Source organism: Globicephala melas, chromosome 12 (genome assembly GCF_963455315.2).
Source record: "Globicephala melas chromosome 12, mGloMel1.2, whole genome shotgun sequence".
NCBI lineage: Eukaryota > Metazoa > Chordata > Mammalia > Artiodactyla > Delphinidae > Globicephala > Globicephala melas.
In genome coordinates this window covers 13,560,825-13,579,218 of record NC_083325.1, presented here as the reverse complement: position 1 = coordinate 13,579,218, position 18,394 = coordinate 13,560,825, and the positions used below count along the sequence as shown (strand labels likewise).

At 49.2% G+C, this 18,394-nt stretch overlaps 1 protein-coding gene across 2 annotated transcripts; it reads left to right on the top strand.

The window, feature by feature from the left end:
• Positions 1-261: 261 nt before the first annotated feature.
• On the top strand, positions 262-17,702 carry THNSL2 (threonine synthase like 2). 2 transcript variants are annotated; one of them, XM_060309621.1, is made up of 9 exons: positions 262-347; positions 3,255-3,489; positions 4,726-4,920; positions 5,650-5,802; positions 9,022-9,252; positions 12,116-12,264; positions 12,371-12,496; positions 14,699-14,850; positions 15,343-17,702. In XM_060309621.1, exons 2-9 carry the CDS (start codon positions 3,267-3,269, stop codon positions 15,566-15,568), a joined length of 1,455 nt encoding a protein of 484 aa, XP_060165604.1. In that variant the 5' UTR covers positions 262-347; positions 3,255-3,266; the 3' UTR covers positions 15,569-17,702. The 2 variants fall into 2 exon arrangements, with proteins under 2 accessions (XP_060165604.1, XP_060165605.1); XM_060309622.1 differs by lacking the exon at positions 9,022-9,252.
• Positions 17,703-18,394: the final 692 nt, after the last annotated feature.

Here is an 18,394-nt window from a genome sequence, read left to right as displayed (position 1 = left end):
TGCGCTGTTTTCTACCCTGCAACGTGCGACGATGTGGTGCTTCCGGGGCTTGCAAGGAAGATTTAAGAGACTGTGAATAAAGCGCTTAGCAAAGTGCCAGAAAAGCATACTAAGTGAAGAATAAATGGTTTCCCTCTCGTTAGCATTCCCTGTCGCTCCCTCCTCCACCTCTTCCCACGCCGCTTTCTTCCGCCTTTAGCCTCCCTGCCAGGTGGCCCGGTTCATCCTCCGACCGGAAGCCTGGCCGCTGCCCCCGCGTCCCGCGCGCACGTCCGGAACCAGGCACTCCCGCCGCGCCCCATCCGCCTCCCGGGCCGCGCCCCGCCACTCCCAGGGCCTGGCACCAGGTAAGCGCGCCCGGCCCGGACCCCGCAGCCCTCCCACTCTCCCGCCCAACCAGCCGATTCCGGGACGGGGATTGGGGTTCCGCCCCCACGCGAGCGGGCGCCCCAGCGGCCGAGCCTCCAGCACGCGCGCGCCGGCCCCAGGTCCCCTTTCCGGGTCCTCTTCCAGCGATCGCGGCGCCCTCTCAGGGGTAATCGGTAGCGAGACTTTTGAGCTCTGGAACTTTCGCTGAACCCGGATTTCAGCGTGGCTGGATCGGCCTCCCTAACCCCTTTCTTCAGTCTCTAGTTCGGGCGCTGCGACTTGGAGGAACCCGGGAGGGTTGAGCGTTCCCGATGCTTTGCACCTTTTGGCAGGATTTCTGCAATTCTCAGAGAGCCCCGACACTGAGAAGTCTGCGGGGTTTTCAGAGGCTGGGAGTGGAGCCTTATCCCTAAGACCTTATCAAAACCGTCTTGGCTCAAGACCAGGCCAGCCGGAGGACTGGTGCCCAGTGACCTTGGAGAGGCCGGCGCCTGCCGTGGGCCTATCGGGGCCTCCACCCCAGGGGCCGCAGTACGAGGTCAGCGATCGGCTGCCAGGGGTTCGGCCGCAGAGGTTTAAGTCTTCCCCATGGCCTCACCCCTGCTCAGAAATCTCTTCGCCTCCTGGAGGAACCCTTCTTGAAACGTTTCCTTGTCTTGCGGCGCTCTCTTGTTTCCCTTGCTTTTCATCCAGATTATTGGTCAGAGTTTTTCTAACCTGGAATAGGGCCCAGCGGAGTCACAGGGGCAAATTATAAAATCGTGCGCCAGAGGCCCCTTAGTTCAGTCCCCGTCGGATGCTTGGAGCCCCCATACAGCCCCCATACAGCAGTCCAACCAGAGTGCCTGATTTTTTTCGTCAGCTTCTCCACGTCCTGTGGCAGCGGCTTCTACTACTGGGCTTCTCTCTCCAGTTTACCTTACACTGAACCCAGTGGTGTATAGCGCCTGTAGCTTTGCCGTGTTGGCCTCAGAAGGCTGCCCCTTGGGGTCTTTGGATAGAACGGCGGCGGCGGCCCTTCCTGGTGCAGACAGCCGCCCGTGTGCTTATCAGTCCACTTCTTCCCACTGACGTGTGCAGAGCCCCGGCCTCAGGCCCTCTCCTTTGTTCCTGGGCCAGGTGGAGGCGGGAACGGAGACCAGCGCCCCGGGAAAGTGCATTCCGCAGATATTTTCTTTCGCGCTTCTCTGTAGCTCTGACTGCCCTCATGCTTGCCACGGCTTCTCTGGCAGCCCGGTTGTCTTCTTGCCTTTAATCGGACCCCGGGAAGTGGCCAGGCACGACCGCCCTCCCGTTACTCCAGGGTCTTATGCATTGGCTTTAACCCTTGCCGCAGAGTTACAGAAATTACTCTTTTGCTTGAAGGCACTGCTAGCCCTGTGCCCTCCCACCCTGTTGTGGTTTGTGAGACACTGGGCCTTCTTTGCGTACTCCCTGCAGTTGGCTTTTGGAGTTGCCTGATTTCATTTCTGTGCCGTGCACCCCTATACAAGGTGATATGTCCCAGTTTGCCTGAGACGGTTCTGGTTTATCCCCATTGTCTCAGCGTAATTATTAATAACGTCCACTTTCACTTTCAAAAGATTCATGATTTGGACAATTCAACTTGTCTCTGCCTCTCAAAGTTGGATGCATTCGTGTTCGTAGGCTTGGGCGTGGCACAGGACAGCCCATGTAGGACTTGCTCTGGGCTCAGGTGTGTCAGAGTCACAGTCTAGGGAACCAGAATTCCTCCAGGTCAATGCTAGCTCATTCCCTTTCTCATAGGTGGAAGGCTTCAGGTGGCTTTGTCCCCAGAGGGCAGGGGTTCCCCTCTGACCCTGGCACAGAAGTAAGTCCAAGCTGGTACTGAGAGCTATGTCTAGTCAAATTCATCCCCAGAGGTGTTGTGGGGATTTATAATCAGAATTCACAGCCATGATCCAGAGAAAGGTGTTCCGAGCTCAAGCCCAGCTGCTTAACATGGTTCTTGGCTCCCGGGAACCTAACTGATGTGAAGTGTGACCAGAGTTAGGCCTGGGGTGCCCTTGGACCATATCCCCTTCCATGCTAATCAGAGTTCTGCCTCCAGACAGGACCAGTGAGCCGGGCCAGATGATAGTAAGAGTAGCATATCAGCACTTCTAACTATTTTAGGATCGGGCTGAGAGGCAGGGCACTGCTTTTCACCTGGGATGACTAACCGTACTAGTTTTCCTGGGACTGAGGGGTTTCCTGGGACTTGGGGCTTTCAGTTTTAAAACTAGGAAAGTCCCGGGCAAACTGGGATGGGTTGGCCACCCTATTCTTCATCCTTGCTGCATATTAGACCCACCCAAGGAGCCTCATGTAGAGATTTCAATTTAATTGATCCAGGTAGAGTCCCAAGTAGGGGTATTTTTTTTAAACACTCCCAGGCTGATTGCAACAAACTACCAGAGTGGAGAACCATTAGGTTATAGGCAGCATTGCTAAAAATCCATGGAAGGTGATGATTATTTTTTTAGCAGCAGAAGATACATCTCTCAAAAGGGAGTGTAATCAAGTGTGTCATCCTCTCCTTATCGAGGGGGGTATCAAAATGACACGTGCCTTATTAGTGTTATTCCTTCTCCCCACTCCAAGGACTTCTTCCTCATCAGTGAGGACCAAGTGTTCTCCTTTCCCAGAATGCTCCAGTACCCCCTCTCCCGTGGCAGTAGGTCAGTAGAATGACCTCATTTTGATGGGAGAGGTCAGGATTTGCGCAGTCTCAGGTGAAGCTGGCCTGAGATTTCACAGAGCTCCAGCCTCCCAGTCTGGATCATGGCCCAGGGGCTAGCCGAAGGGGCTGGGTGTACTTCAGCATGGTCCCATGGGGTACTGAGCTTGGAGATCAAGTGTCTCTGGGACTGTTCCATCTGCAGGCCTCCAGGATCATGTGGTACGTCAGTACTCGGGGGATGGCCCCACGGGTTGACTTTGAAGGGGCCCTTTTCTCTGGCTATGCTCCGGATGGGGGCCTCTACATGCCCGAGAAGCTGCCTCAGCTGGACAGAGACACCCTGCGTCAGTGGAGTGTGGTCTCCTACCCCAGCCTGGTGAAGGAGCTGTGTAGCCTCTTCATTGGCCCCGAAATCATTCCAAGAGATGACTTAAATGGTGAGCAGACCCTGCCTTTCTACTCTCCCATCTCACTCTTCTGCCAGCCCAGCCCACCGTGGAGTTGCAAATCCATCATTTAACCCCTAGGAGGTCCCTAGCCACATTTCCGAAACTTGGGAGTTTTTTCCAGACTCTGGAATCCCAGAATTGGAAATATCCCCAAAGTGTTCATTCATTCCAGCTCCCACCTCCAGTGAGATGAATGCCAAAGTGATCTGCGGAGATATTTTTTTTTTTTTTGCTTATTTTTTAAAAACCCTTTCAAGGGATTTCGCTGTTGTCCTGAGATGCTTGAATGTGGGGTATTTCCTTCCTGCATATAAAACACTCAGACCCTCAGATTGCTGTTTTATCTCCTTTAATGGTAATTCCAGAAGGGACTTTGAGAGTGTTTTGGTCCAGCTCATTTCAGACTGTTATGTGCCTACAGATTCTCTGTGGGAATATCTTTAAAATGCAGATTCTGATTCAGTAGGTCTAGGGTGGGCCTGAGAATTCTACATTCCTATCAAATGTCCAGATGATAATAGTGCTGCTGGTCTGTGGACCAAATGTAATGGTGAGAGTTTGGGGCTGAGAAGAAGAGGACTCAGAATGTAGTTCGATGACCCGCACTGATGGTGTTGCCTGGGTACATATTAGAATTCTCAGACTTCTCTGACCTACAGACCCCAAACCTGCATTTTAAGATCCCAGGTGATTGGTTCACTAATTAAAGTTTCAGAAACACTACTCTAGATGACCTTAGCCTTAGGTAGGATTCTAAGTAAACCATCTCAAGTTTCTGGCATCACAGGTGTGAGATTAAGTAATGCAAAAACAAACAAGTCTCTGTCTTTAGGAAGGAAAATTAGAAGAGATGAGACATTTGCTTTGTTTCTTATGCAATGGTTTAATTGAATCTCATTGGAATACATGCACACAGGAAATCCAAATGATGAAGAAATTTATAAAGTGAAAAATGAAAGTCTTACAGCACCAATTCTGGTCTCTGGAGCCATCACTATGAGGAATCCATGAACAGTTTAGTTCATGCCTTTTCAGACGTTTTTCCTAGGATTAAACAATTGTATTCATACACAGTATCCTTTATGATAAAAACTTCTGGTCTTTTTATCTGGTAACAAGGGAAAGAAACTTCAAATGTAAAAGTGTAAAGAGACTGAGAGTGAACTTGAGGGACAAGAGAATGGCCTTTAATCACCGTCCAACGTCCCCTCTCTCCCCTCGCAGATCTGATCGACCGAGCCTTCAGCAGATTCCGACACAAAGAGGTGGTCCATCTATCCAGACTGAGGAATGGGCTGAACGTGCTGGAGCTGTGGCATGGGGTCACCTACGCGTTTAAGGACCTGTCCCTGTGCTGCGCAGCACAGTTCCTGCAGTACTTCCTGGAGAAGAGGAAGAAACACATCACCGTGGTTGTAGGTGTGCATCGTGGCCGTGCGCCCTGGAGCCCTACCGTGCCCCAGCTTGCCAGGGTCCGCCCACAGGATGCCCTCCACTGACGTCTCTCGGGGAGTGTGTTATTGGTTCTTCCAGAGCAGGGTTCTTTTTCTTAAATTGAAGTATGGTTGATTTATAGTACTCTGTGTGTGTGTGTGTGTGTGTGTGTGTGTGTGTGTGTGTGTGTGTACAGCACAGTGATTCAGTTATACATTAACTATCTGTCTATCTATCTATCTATCTATCTATCTATCTATCTATCTATCTCTCTATTCTTTTTCAGATTCTTTTCCCTTATAGGGTATTACAAAATACTGAGGAGAGTTCCCTGTGCTCTACAGTAGGTCCTTGTTGGTTATCTATTTTATGTATAATAATGTGTACATGGTAATCCCAACCTCCTAATTTATAGAGCAGGGTTCTTAAACTTTTCTTGTGCCACAGACCCTTTTGACAGTCTGGTGGAGGCTGTGGAACCTTCTTAGAATAATATTTTAAATACATAAAATACACAGAAGGTATGGCGCCAAGCTCACAGATGCCCTGATTTCTATCCGTGGACCCCTTGGAGGTTCAAGGACCCCAGATTAAGTACTGGGTTCCTACCCTCCAGGATATTGCCTCACTTGGCAACCGTGCTTTAGGGGCCATTGCTTTCCTTCTCCATCTCCCTCGTCCTAAAGAGGAGGGTTCCTCCTTCTTCCCATCCAGGAACTTCTGGGGACACAGGGAGTGCTGCTATCGAGAGTGTTCAGGGGGCAGAGAACGTGGACATCATTGTTCTGCTGCCCAAAGGTCGCTGCACAAAGATTCAGGAGCTCCAGATGACGACAGTGCTGAGAGAGAATGTCCACGTGTTTGGAGGTGAGTGCTGGGACAGAGGCTCTGGGGACAGCATGGCTTTGCCTCGAGTGGTCTGTTTTGGGAGATGGGCTGGAACATAACTAGTCAATCGACTAGCTGACCATCCTTCCTCCTCCCCTTTCTCTCTCCTTCCCTTCCTTCATCAGGCATATTTAGAGGTTGGTGTATGCCTTGACTTAGCTCTGAGCAGGCTCGTGGCTACACAGTTTCAGAAACTACTGGAGGTGACAGGTGCCTAAACCAATACTGACAGTACAACCGAGGAAGTGCAGGTTGAAAATCATACCCCAGAGAATGCCACTTCCCTGCATGTGCACCCTGCTGGTCCATATCTACAGGCAGCTACCCAGAGTCATAGCCTGAGCCAACTGACTTGGGTTCTGTCCCAGGGCACTGAAGTTCAGATGGCAAAAACACGTTTAATAATTATTTTTAAGAGAATGTGCCGTTGCATGTTGGCAGCTCATGCCCTCCCTTGCAGTGTTGAATCAACTAAGCTATGCACTTGGTTAGCAGGTCTAAGTATTTAAAATAAGAAGCTACTCAGTGGGACCCACCGCTAGTGACCCCCCTTCCTGAGCCACATCACGAATCATAGGGTTTTGTGTTTGCAGAGAGGCAAAAAGCCATCTCCTTAATGTCTGGCCATCTGTTCTGAGTGCGTTTAATCATTACGGAGTTCAAGAGTGTAGGAAGGCGGGATGGGTTGGAGTGGAGTCATACTTTTTATTTTTTATTTCTACCTCTGACACCCTACGACACCCGAGGTAGCCCCAAGGAAGGGGTTGGAATATGAGCAGTAGGGGTCTTGGTGAGGTTTTGTGCACTGTGGCCTTGGGCAAGCTGTCCAGGTGGCCTGGCTTGGTTTGGTCACTCACCTGGCAGGACAGCAAATATAGTGACAGAAAACCTTCCTTCTATAACTGGCCTGGCCTCCTGTTATAATCCCATAGGTGATGTTTTTATAGAACACCAATTTTGTCAGGGACCAAAAGAACAGTGAGAACGAACCTTACCGATGGGAGTAGCATGAATATTCTTTGTCTATTTGTTCAAGAGCAAACAAAAAGCCCCTTCTACTCTTTTCTTTAGCAAGCACGTACGCATTCCACTGAAAAGTTTATGGTTTAGCTGAGGCAGGTGTTGGCAAAAATCTTATACATTAGCCTTAGTAATGAATTACCCATATCTGGCTGCATTTTCCTGCAGTCACGACAAGATTTTAATGTACAAGGTTCAGGTTCCTGAGTGTCCCTGTTACACCCTAAGCACCAAAATTGCTATTTATGAATCTAGGACTGTCTTTACCTAGAATCAAAGCAGAGAAGAGCTTTTCGTACCTCTACTCTGCACCTACACCCTTCTCTCCTTGTCCACAGATGTTGGAAGGCTTTGACCTAAGGGCATGTGTAGAAGCGCCGTTCCTGACCATGGGGTGGAGAATGGTGCACATTTGAAAAATAGTGGCAGGGACTTCCCTGGTGGTCCAGTGGTTAAGACTCCGCGCTTCCAGCATAGGTGGCGTGGGTTCGACCCTGGCTGTGGAACTAAGATCCCGCATGCTGTGTGGCATGGTCAAAAAATTTTAAAAAGAAGAAAGAAAGAAAGAAAAGAAAAATAGTGGCAGACACGTAGATGGTGATGAACACAGCATGTCATAAATGTGCTATTGCCTGAGGCAAAGGGCATTTCTGTTTCATACGTGTTCTGCGCTTCAAGAAAATAAGGCAGGAACCTTTAAAGGAATTAGCTTTTGTTTCTAAAACAGGACTGTTCAAATTCTTCCCTTCCTTTCTGGAATCTTCTGATTTGCTTTCCAGGAGGACGTGTGTTAGTTCGGGAGCTAACGGTGGGCATGTGTTTTCTGTTGGGCTGGTGAGCTCAGGGAGTAGAGATGGGCCACTGGGTTGTTGTGTGTTGGACACTAATGTTTTCTAAAGTCATGCATTTCCATATACATTGTATACTTGGTTCTTCTTAAGCACGGGATAATCAGCAAGGGCTAGTTACATATTACTTGGGTTGTTTTTGGTTGGAAGTAACAGAAAATCTAACTCAGACTGGCTTGAACAGGGATACTTTTCAGCTCATGTCCCTGGAAGTCTAGAGGTGGGATAGGCTCCCGACTGGCTGGTTCACTGGAGCCAGGTTCTCTGCTCCATCTTCCATTCAGCCTCATTCCTCTTGTGGCATATGATGGTTACTGAAGGTAACCAAGTCTCTCTTCCTGTGGCTCTCTCTTAAAAACAGTGAATCTTTCCTTAGCACCCCAGCAAATATCCCCCCTGTACATGGATCTGGAGTCAGTCCTGCAGCCTCATTACTGCTACACGATGAAGGGTGGAATGAATAGGAACCTCAGTGCCGGCCTTCCCTGGTGGCGCAGTGGTTAAGAATCCGCCTGCCAGTGCAGGGGACACAGGTTCGAGCCCTGGTCCCGGAAGATCCCACATGCCGTGGAGCAACTAAGCCCGTGCGCCACAACCACTGAGCCTGTGCTCAAGAGCCCGCGAGCCACAACTACTGAGCCCGTGTGCCACAAGCCCGAGCACCTAGAGCCCGTGCTCCGCAACAAGAGAAGCCACCGCGGTGAGAAGCCCGCGCACGGCAACGAAGAGTAGCCCCCGCTCGCCGCAACTAGAGAAAGCCCGCACGCAGCAACGAAGACCCAACTCCGCCATAAAGAAATAAATACACAAATTTATTTTAAAAAAAAAATAACCTCGGTGCCTACTCTGGCATTTCCCCTGATAATCTTCTCCCACCGTCCTCCAAGTCTGGACCCAGTGGAGAAACAGACCCAGGTTTCAGACAAGAGAACAATATTGGCTGGATTGCTGGTTGGGCTGGGTTGAGGGATGCAACTTGGACTAGGGACCCACGTGGGAAGAGCGACTCTTTCCCTCCAGCCCCTGATGGAGGACGGTGAAGTAAAGCCCAGCCTCTCACCATCTCACAATCTGATAAACCATCCCCGGAGACTGGGGAAGAGGGCATGGAATACAAAGAGGAATTCTCCCCCATATCCCAGAAAGCTGACATTTTCTTTCGTTTTAGATAATGGTAGAAACATTGGAAATGTGACCCCAAGGATATGAGACGTGGTTTGAGTGAAGGTCCCAGCAGGATGGTCTCTAGGAGTACATGCTGACCTTATGGGCACGTGCTGGCCCCCGGGGGGTCCTTCATGATAACTCCCTCTCCTCTCTCCTCTGACAGTGGAGGGGAACAGCGATGAGCTGGACGAGCCCATCAAGGCCGTGTTTGCCGACGTGGCCTTTGTCAAGGAGCACAGTCTGATGAGTCTGAATTCCATCAACTGGTCCCGGGTCCTCGTGCAAATGGCCCACCACTTCTTCGCTTATTTCCGGTGTGCACCAACCTTAGACTTGCACCCACTGCCCCCCGTGGAGGTGGTTGTACCATCGGGGGGTGCCGGTAGCCTCGCAGGTAAGGAGACCCCTGGGCGGAAATGGGCTTTCCAGAAAAACGCCTGTGGTCCCCGTCCTCCCAGCTGCACTTTGGTTGAGGATAAAGGTTGTGTCCTAAGTGATGGGAAATGACACACAAGAAGCTTCCAGAAAACTTGCCCCAACTCCCTGGGGGTGACATCCTGGCCTCTTGCCACAGGGGAAGGAGGATGAGTTAACCCCAAGGTGCTCCAGCTGCCTGGTCTGATGTGTTTGCTCAGCAGAACGTGGGGAGACTAGGCCAAGGTTCAGCTGCTGGCCCGGCTGGCAGTGCCCTCTGCCAGGAACGTGGACTTTCCTCCCAGCTCCAGCCAGCTGCCCGCTCTGAAGATAAGGGCTCGCCTGGCACGGCGTGTTTTCCCTGGAGACTGCGTGATGTGGAAAGAGTCCTGGACTTAGGCTTCTGTGCCAGTTCTGTCCTTTACTTGCTAAACGTCTTGTCTCTTAGATTCAGCTCCTCAGCTATCAAAGATTGGAACACTTATCATATCTCTCGCAGAAATAAGATTCTTTATGCGTGTCTGTGAACTTTATGAGGGTCAAGAGCAATAGAGCTACGTGGCATTCAAATCATTTCCTATAATAATACTTAACATTTATCAAGCACTGACGATGCATCAGGTACTGCTCTAAATGCTTCTCTCATATTAACTCCTTAAATCCTCACATGCGCCTATGAGGGGGACGATACTATTATTTCCATTTTATAACGAGGAAGCTGAGGCATAGAGAAGTTGGTCAGCCTGCCCCTGGTTACACAGCAGTCAGTCCCAGAGCCGGGATGGCAGCCCAGGCAGGCTGGCTCCAGAGCCTGAATCCTCACAAGCATGCCTCCTGATTGGCATGACTTGTTTTCTGATGGTTCTGTTAGTGGCATCGCTTCTGATGGGCGTCCAGGACAGCTTAGGTGAGACCATGAAAGTATCTTAGCGGTCAGGAGGCTTCCTGACTTCAGCTAACACAGGGGTGGAAAGAACGGCAGGCTGGCTGGTAGACAAGGATGGCTCAGCCTTCTTCCCCCTCCATGGCTGCCCATTTGCATCACCCTCCAGGGAGTGATGCCACCTGCACACGTCCCAGTATCTGCCACAGCGCCTGGCACAAAAGCAGTGTTTTCAGAGGGGACTCCGATCTAGCCCTGCTCCATCAGGAACTAGCTGCTTGACTTTAAGCCCCTGGACCCCTTGAGCCTCCGTCGCTCCTCTGTCATACAAGGATATCATGATGTTTACTGAGGATCACGTGAAATAAGACTGTGAATGTGCTTTGCAAAATTAAGAGTGATGTTGGGTGGTGCGGTTATCCTTAACTCCTTTCACCTACTCATCAGAGATAAGCCATTCATGGCAGTAGGAACCTTCCCCCAAACCACGTTGCCTTTCTGGGCTTTCCATCTTTCAGGGTGAGGAATTCCTTGTTTGTTCCATGCCAATAGACACCGCTATTAGGGCTGCTCTGTGCCCCCTCAGTCCCTTTCCAGGGGATGCAGTCTGAGGACGCTGGTTCTAGGAGACTGAGTCAGGGGACTCAGCATGTGCTCTAGACTTAGACAGACCTAGTTCAAATCCTTAGTCTGCCACTTAGCAGGCTTTGGATGGGTCATTTCAACTTCTCAGAACCTCCATTTTCTCTTCTGCAAATGGTGGCGAGCATGTGTCAGTACCTGCCTGGGGGCAGGGTTTGGCACGGGAACAGTGTCAGGGCACAGTCACCTTCTCCTACTCTTTCCTTCTTTTTTTTGTAACAGCTTCATTGCTCTATGATTCACATATCATACAATTCACCCACTTCAAGTATATAACTTCATAGTTTTTAGTATACACAGATTTGTGCGGCCATCACCATAATCAGTTTTAGAACATTTTCCTCACCCTAAAAGGAAGTCCTGTTCCTTTAGCAGTCATTCCCCATTTCCCCTCATCCCTCCCAGCTTTAGGCAGCCACTAATCTATTTCGTCTCTATAGATTTTCCTATTCTGGACATTTTATATAAATAGAATCATCCAATGTCTGACCTTCCTTCACTTAGTGTAATGTTTTCCAGGCGCATCTATGTTGTAGCATGTATCAGTACTTTATTCCTTTTTACGGCTGAATACTAGTCTATTGTACAGCTATAGCACATTGTGTTTATGCATTTATCAGTTAATGCACATTCGGATTGTTGCCGTTCTTTAGTCGTTACGAATAATGCTGCTATGAACATTTGTGCTTAGGCCCTGCTTTCAGTTATCTTGAGTATATAGAAACTAGGAGTGGATTTCTGGGTCATATTGGAACTCTGTGCTTAACTTTTTGAGAAACTGCTGGACTGTTTTCTGAAGTGACTGCACCATTTTACACTCCAGCCAACAGTGTATGGGGCGGGGGTTCCAGTTTCTCCACATCCTGACCAAGACTTGTTATTATCTATCATTTTGATTCTAGCCATCCCAGTGGGTATGAAGTGGTATGTCACTGGGGTTTTGGTTTGTGTTTTCCTGATGACTAATGATGTTGAGCATCTTTTCATGTGTTCATTGGCTATTTGTATATCTTCTTTGGAGAAATATGTACTCAAGTCCTTTGCCTAATTTTTAACTGGGTTATTTTTATTGTTGAGTTGTAAGAAATCTTTATATATTCTGGCTTCAAGTCCTATGTCAGGTATATGATTTGCAAATAGTTTTTCCTCTTCTGTGGGTTGTCTTTTTATTTTCTTGATAGTCTCCTTTGAAGCACAAAAGCTTCCAAAAGCACAAAATCTTCTTAATTTTGATGAAGTCCAATTTATCTACTTTTTTTTCTTGTGTTGTTGTGCTTTTGGTGTTGTGTCTAAGAGACCATTGTTCTCCTCTCTTAAGCTGGCTTCATCGCTCAGAAGATGGGCCTGCCCATCCACCTGGTCGTGGCAGTGAACTCCAATGACATCATCCACAGGGCCGTCCAGCGGGGAGACTTCTCTCTGTCTGAGGCCGTCAAACCAACCTTGGCATCAGCTATGGACATTCAGGTGGGGCCTGTGAGGCGATGTGCAGGTCTGACCCAGGTGTTGGTTGGGTGGATGTGGACAAGGGCTGAGGTCAGCGTGACCCTCGGGACCCCGCCTTTCTGCCCAGGTGCCGTACAACATGGAGAGGATCTTCTGGCTGCTCTCTGGCTCTGACAGCCAGGTGACGAGAGCCCTCATGGAGCAGTTTGAAAGGACCCGAGGTGTGAGTCTGCCCAAGGAATTGCACAGCAAGGTCAGTTACCACCCATACACCACGGAGAAGGGAAAGGTGCAGCCACAAGACCAGACTTGGGGTTTGAAAATCTGTTCAAGGAAAGGGGATGCTTGTTTCTTGAGCACCTACTATAAGCCTGGCACACCTGCCGTCACTTCATGTGGATTTCTTTGTTGAATGAGGAGAGGCAGTAGAGGTTATTGGTTTAGAGTCAGGTGGGGCTTAACTCCAAGCCAGCTGTGAGACCTTGGACCAGTTTCTTAAATTCCGTGCTTCAATTTCCTCATCTATAAAATGGGGATAAAGAGAATGCCTGCCTCATAGCATTGTTGAATTTTAAGTCAAATAATACCCATGAAGAACTTTGTATACTGCCTGGCAATATAGGGCTTAATATATTAACTGTTGTTTTTATTTATTATTGTTGATTTCCAATAATAACTGGAAGCCGCTTTTCCCATCCAGTATGAGCAGAGACTATTGTTCTATTAGCTTTTTTTTAAAAAAAAAAAAAAAAGAAAGAAGGAGAAATTTTATCTCCTCAGATGGGTAGGAGCCTAGGGAGGGATTGCTTTTATTTTAAGGTAACCTGGCGATGAAAACTTATTTAATATAAAAAAAGAATTTCATATGTTGAATTTGCTTTTAATTTTCTCTGCCACATTCCCACCAAATCGTCATCCAGACTGTGTATATCTCCAGTGCCTAGGACCTCACTACCTCACATCAGCTGTAATCATTATGAAGTTCTTTATATCAAGCTAGAACCTGTTACTTCTTAGCTTGTGCACTGGTGAGCCATCTGATCCCCATACTTAAAGAGAATCTTCGTTTACCTGCTAAGCCTTCCTTTAGCTGTCCCTTACATGACGTAATTTTCAGTGGTCCATGTCCATCTTAAAGGGTTGTCTCCAGAACTAGATACACCCACACAGACTGGAGTGGAATTTCTGTCTTCTGGAATCTATGCTGCTTTTGGTGCAACCTGTCTTAGTTAGTTTGGACTGCTATAACAAAGTACCACAGACTGGCGGCTTAGAAACAACACAGATGTACTTCTCACAGTTCTGGAGACTGGAGGACTGAGGTCAGGGTGCCGTGGTTGAGTTCTGCTGAGGGCCCTCTTCTGGGTTGCAGTTGTCTGCCTTCTCATATGTGGAAGGAGATTTAGCTAGCCCTCTGACCTCTTCTTATAAAGACGCTAATCCCATTCATGAGGGCCCCACCCTCATGACCTAATTACCTCCCAAAGGCCCCACCTCCAAATACCATCATATTGGGATTAGGGCTTCAACATATAAACTTGGGAGGGACACAAACATTCGGACCGTAACACAGCCAAAGTTCAACTTATTTAATGGTTTGTATTGACATCCACAATCCTTCTCCTCATGTAAATGAGATGCTCCATGAAGACAGACACCATATCCCCCAATTCTTCGTTCTCTCCCCCGCCGTACACGTGGAAGATATTCCAACTGCTGGAGCAGCATTCATTCATTCATTCATTCACTCACTCATATTACATATTGACCATGAGTCAGGAGCTATGGTTGGTGCTGGAGATACAAAGATAAATAAAACACACGCATTGTCTTCTGTGAACCCTAATGGGTCAGGAAGGTATCTAAACAATTTATAATGCCCTCTGGTCTCTATTGGTTGCAGTTGAGTATATGCAGGGTTTTGGGCACATTGTAAGCATGCAGTGAATTTTCAGAGAATGATCAAATAAACCATCTACACCAAGGGAGCACTGAGAAGGGAGTCTTCCTCTTTCTAAAGGTAGTGGGGAGTTTTCCTAAAGGAGGTGCCACAAGAGCTGGGTGGGAACTGACGGGAAGCTATTCTCACATCCACAGGAAGGGGGCGTGCCAACAACAAAGCAGCAGGAAGGCTTGAGTGCCCTTACCCTGTGTTCCGTCCCGTTGTCGAACAAGACTACATACACTAATTTGCTGATTCATGAGCCAAATTCTAACTAAATGTGTTGACCTGAAACTCAAAGGTATCCTTCCCCTAACTTGAGTGAATCCATTTGAAACTGGGAAACGTGGGAAACCAGATTTTTCTCTGAGCTGGATCTGAGCCATTCAATCTGAACGTTTCATTCGCGTTTCTGGTGCATATCTGGCTATGTTACGTGGTGGGAATTTTCTCCCCTTTTCCCCACTTCCCCTCAGCCCTGATTCCCACCCCTCTGACCCTGAAACCTGTCAGCTTTCAGAGGCAGTAATTTCTCAGTCAGTGTCAGACGAGGCCATCACCCAGACCATGGGCCGCTGCTGGGAAGAGAACCAGTACTTGCTGTGCCCTCACTCGGCCGTGGCTGTGAGCTACCATTACCAGCAGGTGGACAGGAGGCAGCCCAGGTACAGGTGGTGGGTGCCTGTGTGTCGGGGGGACCCCTTGGCTTTCAGGGGTCCTCCTCTTCCCCAAGCAGGGGAGAGAGGAATGTGAACAAATGGACATTTTTTTTTTTGGCTGCCCCTTGCTGCACGCGGGATCTTAGTTCCCTGACCAGGGATGGAACCCATGCCCCCCTGCAGTGGAAGCACAGAGTCTTAACCACTGGGCGGCCAGGGAAGTCCCACAGATGGCTTTTATGAGCATGATGGGTGCTGCGTGGAACTGTGTCTTGAGACTGTGGTCCTGGAAGGGGGAGCTGGGCCTCCAACAAGGAGGAGCAATTTGCTTGCAGAGATAAGTTCAAGAGACCAAACAGGTCTTTTTCTCTCTCTCTTTCTCTGCACCCTACCTCTCCCCTTCCCCTGTTCCTTCTTCTCCCTCCTGGCCTTCGTTCTGTACCTGTCCCGCTGTCTTCTGTCTTCCGCCCCCTGTTCCCACCTGCCCTGCCTCCGCAGCCCTCCCCGCTGTTGTCTGGCTCCCGCCTCTGCAGCCAAGTTCCCGGAGGCCGTGCTGGCTGCCGGGCTGACCCCGGAGACTCCCGCGGAGATCCTCGCCCTGGAGCACAAGGAGGCGCGCTGTACCCCGATGCGGAAGGGTGACGACTGGACGCAGATGCTTCGGGGCCTGATTGAGGACCTGAGCCGGCAGCGGCAGGGGCGCTTCCGGAACGCGCCCGCATAGCCAGGCTTCCTTTAGGCTTCGGACCCTGGGAGGCGTCCTCTCTGAGCTGCCTGGTGCACCTTCTCTCCATGCTTCGGACCCTGGGAGGTGTCCCCTCTGAGCTGCCTGGTGCACTTTCTCCCATGCAGGTGCAGGAGTTTCTCAGGGGGCTGCCCAGCTGGATCTGGAGCCAGCGGGCTGTGCGCTGTTCCCTGGCTGCTCTGTGCTCTCACCGTGGCTGGCTGGCCGTGTTGGGCCTGGTCACCGGGGAGGCGGGGAGGGAGTCGTGGATGATTGCTGGGGGTGCACCCCCAGGGCCAGACAGTGCAGGAACATCACTGCTTCCTGTGAAACTTTCAGGGCCTGCAAATGAAAGGTCTGGGGCTCAGGGGCAACCTTGGCTCCAAGATTTTGGACCCCCAGATCCTAAAACCTGTGCAGGTGGGGCCCGCTTCTTCCATTACCGCAGGTCTGGCTCTGAGCCTTAGTTTATCTGGTCCCCAGGTCAGATCCAGACGTCTTGGCCACAGGGCTTCCACCCTGTCAAACGTAGGGAATCCCTGGAATAAAAGTGCAGGTTCAGTGCGATGGTGACTCTGCGTGCCCTGTGGGCAGAGCCCGGTGCCTGTCAGGTGGTGATGGTGGGACCATGGTGTCCCTCATCCATCTGCTGCCCCAGGTTGCCAGCAGGGCAGGTGGCACAGGAGCTGGGGTTCAGGATCACCAGATCCAGGCCATGTAGGAAAGCAGGAGCCTCAAACTAGGTCAAGTTGCCCTGTTGCTCATGTACCAGGTTCACCATCATTAAAGCAAGTCATGATCATAGCAGCGAGAAGCAATGATCCCTCTTTAAACACTAAATAAAGTCCAAATGCCTACATTTCCACAGGTACCTCCATAATCACGCTGCTTCAGAGAAGTCAAGTTGTTCTTTCCACTGAAGACACGACTGACGCTCTCCCCTCTCCATGCCTTTGACCCTACACTTGCCTCTGGGAGACTGTCCTTCTTTGATGAACCCACAAGTCCCATCTCACAGGCTATTTGTCTTGGTTCCTGGTACTTGTTTACCGTGTCTTGTTGACTCGTCAGCGCAGCTGGAAATAAGGACTCCTGTTTCCTAACTCTGGCAGAACTCCAGCTGTAGCTTCCTTAAGCTGTGTATTCCCTTCTGCCCTGTTTTATGGTTATCCACTTGAGACATTATCTTCCTGTCTCTAAGCTCCTTGAAGATAGGAACAATTGTTTAACGCAAGTGCTAAAACTTTTTGGATTTGCCCCTATTGATTAAAAATCTTTTAATATGTTCTCCCAACATATGTGGACTAAATTATGTATAAACTACACAAACCGTGAGCTAAAATAGACATGAAGGAATAATAACAACACCTATATTTATCTTTTCTCCCCATTCTCCAATGGATTGCCCATGGGCCTGTCTTTGGCAGTCCTGGTTGAACACAGTGCCTGTTACATTCCAGAACCAGCAGGAACCAGGGGCACATCTGCCAGATACTGTGCAATGACTCTCAAAGTGTGGTCCCTGGGTTTATCCAAAATACACTCTCCTGGCCCCTACCCCAGACCTTCAAAGGCAAATCTGTGGGCGTGCGTGCGCCATCTTCAGTCCTTACAAATGCCCCAAGTAAGTTTCGACCCTCTCACTCGGGAAACCTTGGCCAGAGGCTTTAAGTGTATAAATAATTCTCTTCCACAGGGAGATAGGCCTTTTCACAAGGGCGTGCTTTCTTCCTGCTACTGTTTTCATGATCTAGCCTGCACTGTCCAGTTCAGGAGCCACTAACCATATGTGACTGTGGAGCCCTTGCAATGTCAATAGTCTGACTGAGGAACTGAATTTTAAATTTTATTTAAGTTTAACTTACATTTAAATTTCAAAACTATTACTTGATTCAGTCATTGGAAAGTTTTTAGGTATGATTGGAAAATGCAGATATGTGAATCTGCTTTTTCAGCTGTGAAATTTATGAAGTACATAAAATACAGATAAGTATTTCCAATGAAAATTCAATGTTCTGATTGACATGTGTCACAAATGTAAACTGCATATTGGATTTCAAAGGCTTCCAATGAAAAAAATTTAAACTATCTCATTAATAATTTTATACAGATGACCTGTTGAAAGGATGATATTTTGATGTGTTGAGTTAAATAAAACACGTTATCAAAATTAATTCCGTCTTTTTCCTTTTCCTTTTCCAGGGACATTTAAAGTTATATATGTGGTTCGCCTTTGTCTCACGTTGTATTTCTACGGACAGCAGTGATCTAGGCTTTGTGTACACATGAACACACGGCAGATAGTTGTGGATTTAGTTATATTACTGGGTTCAAATCTCATGTAGATTGAGGGAGGGGGTTAGACAAACGCAAACATGTGTACGTCAACACAAGCCTGAGGCTCTGGTCTCTGGGGGCCCCTCTGGAAGGCAGTTAAGGCAGGCACAGCATGGAAGTGTTTTTGGCCACTAGAGGGCGCTGTTACTACCACTCTGAGGGCCGCTGTGAAAGGAGCCAATGGGCATCTGGTCTCCAAAGCTGCCTTTCCCGGCCCCCGAAGTCTAAAGGAGCTTCTGGGCCACCCAGCTTGATCTCTGCCTGCTACCTCCACATCAGAACCACTAGCCCCGCATCTGCTTGATGCCCAGGGGCTGAAAGGAGAGGCCGGAGGGCATCCTCTTACTGGAAAACTTGACATCGAAGCATGGCATTCAGTATGTAGACGGCAGGAATGCTGGACGCACAGGAGGATGGGCGAGCATTCCTAAGGGAATGACCGTGACCCTTACAGCCATCAGCACCTGACAGCTTCCGAGACACTTTAAT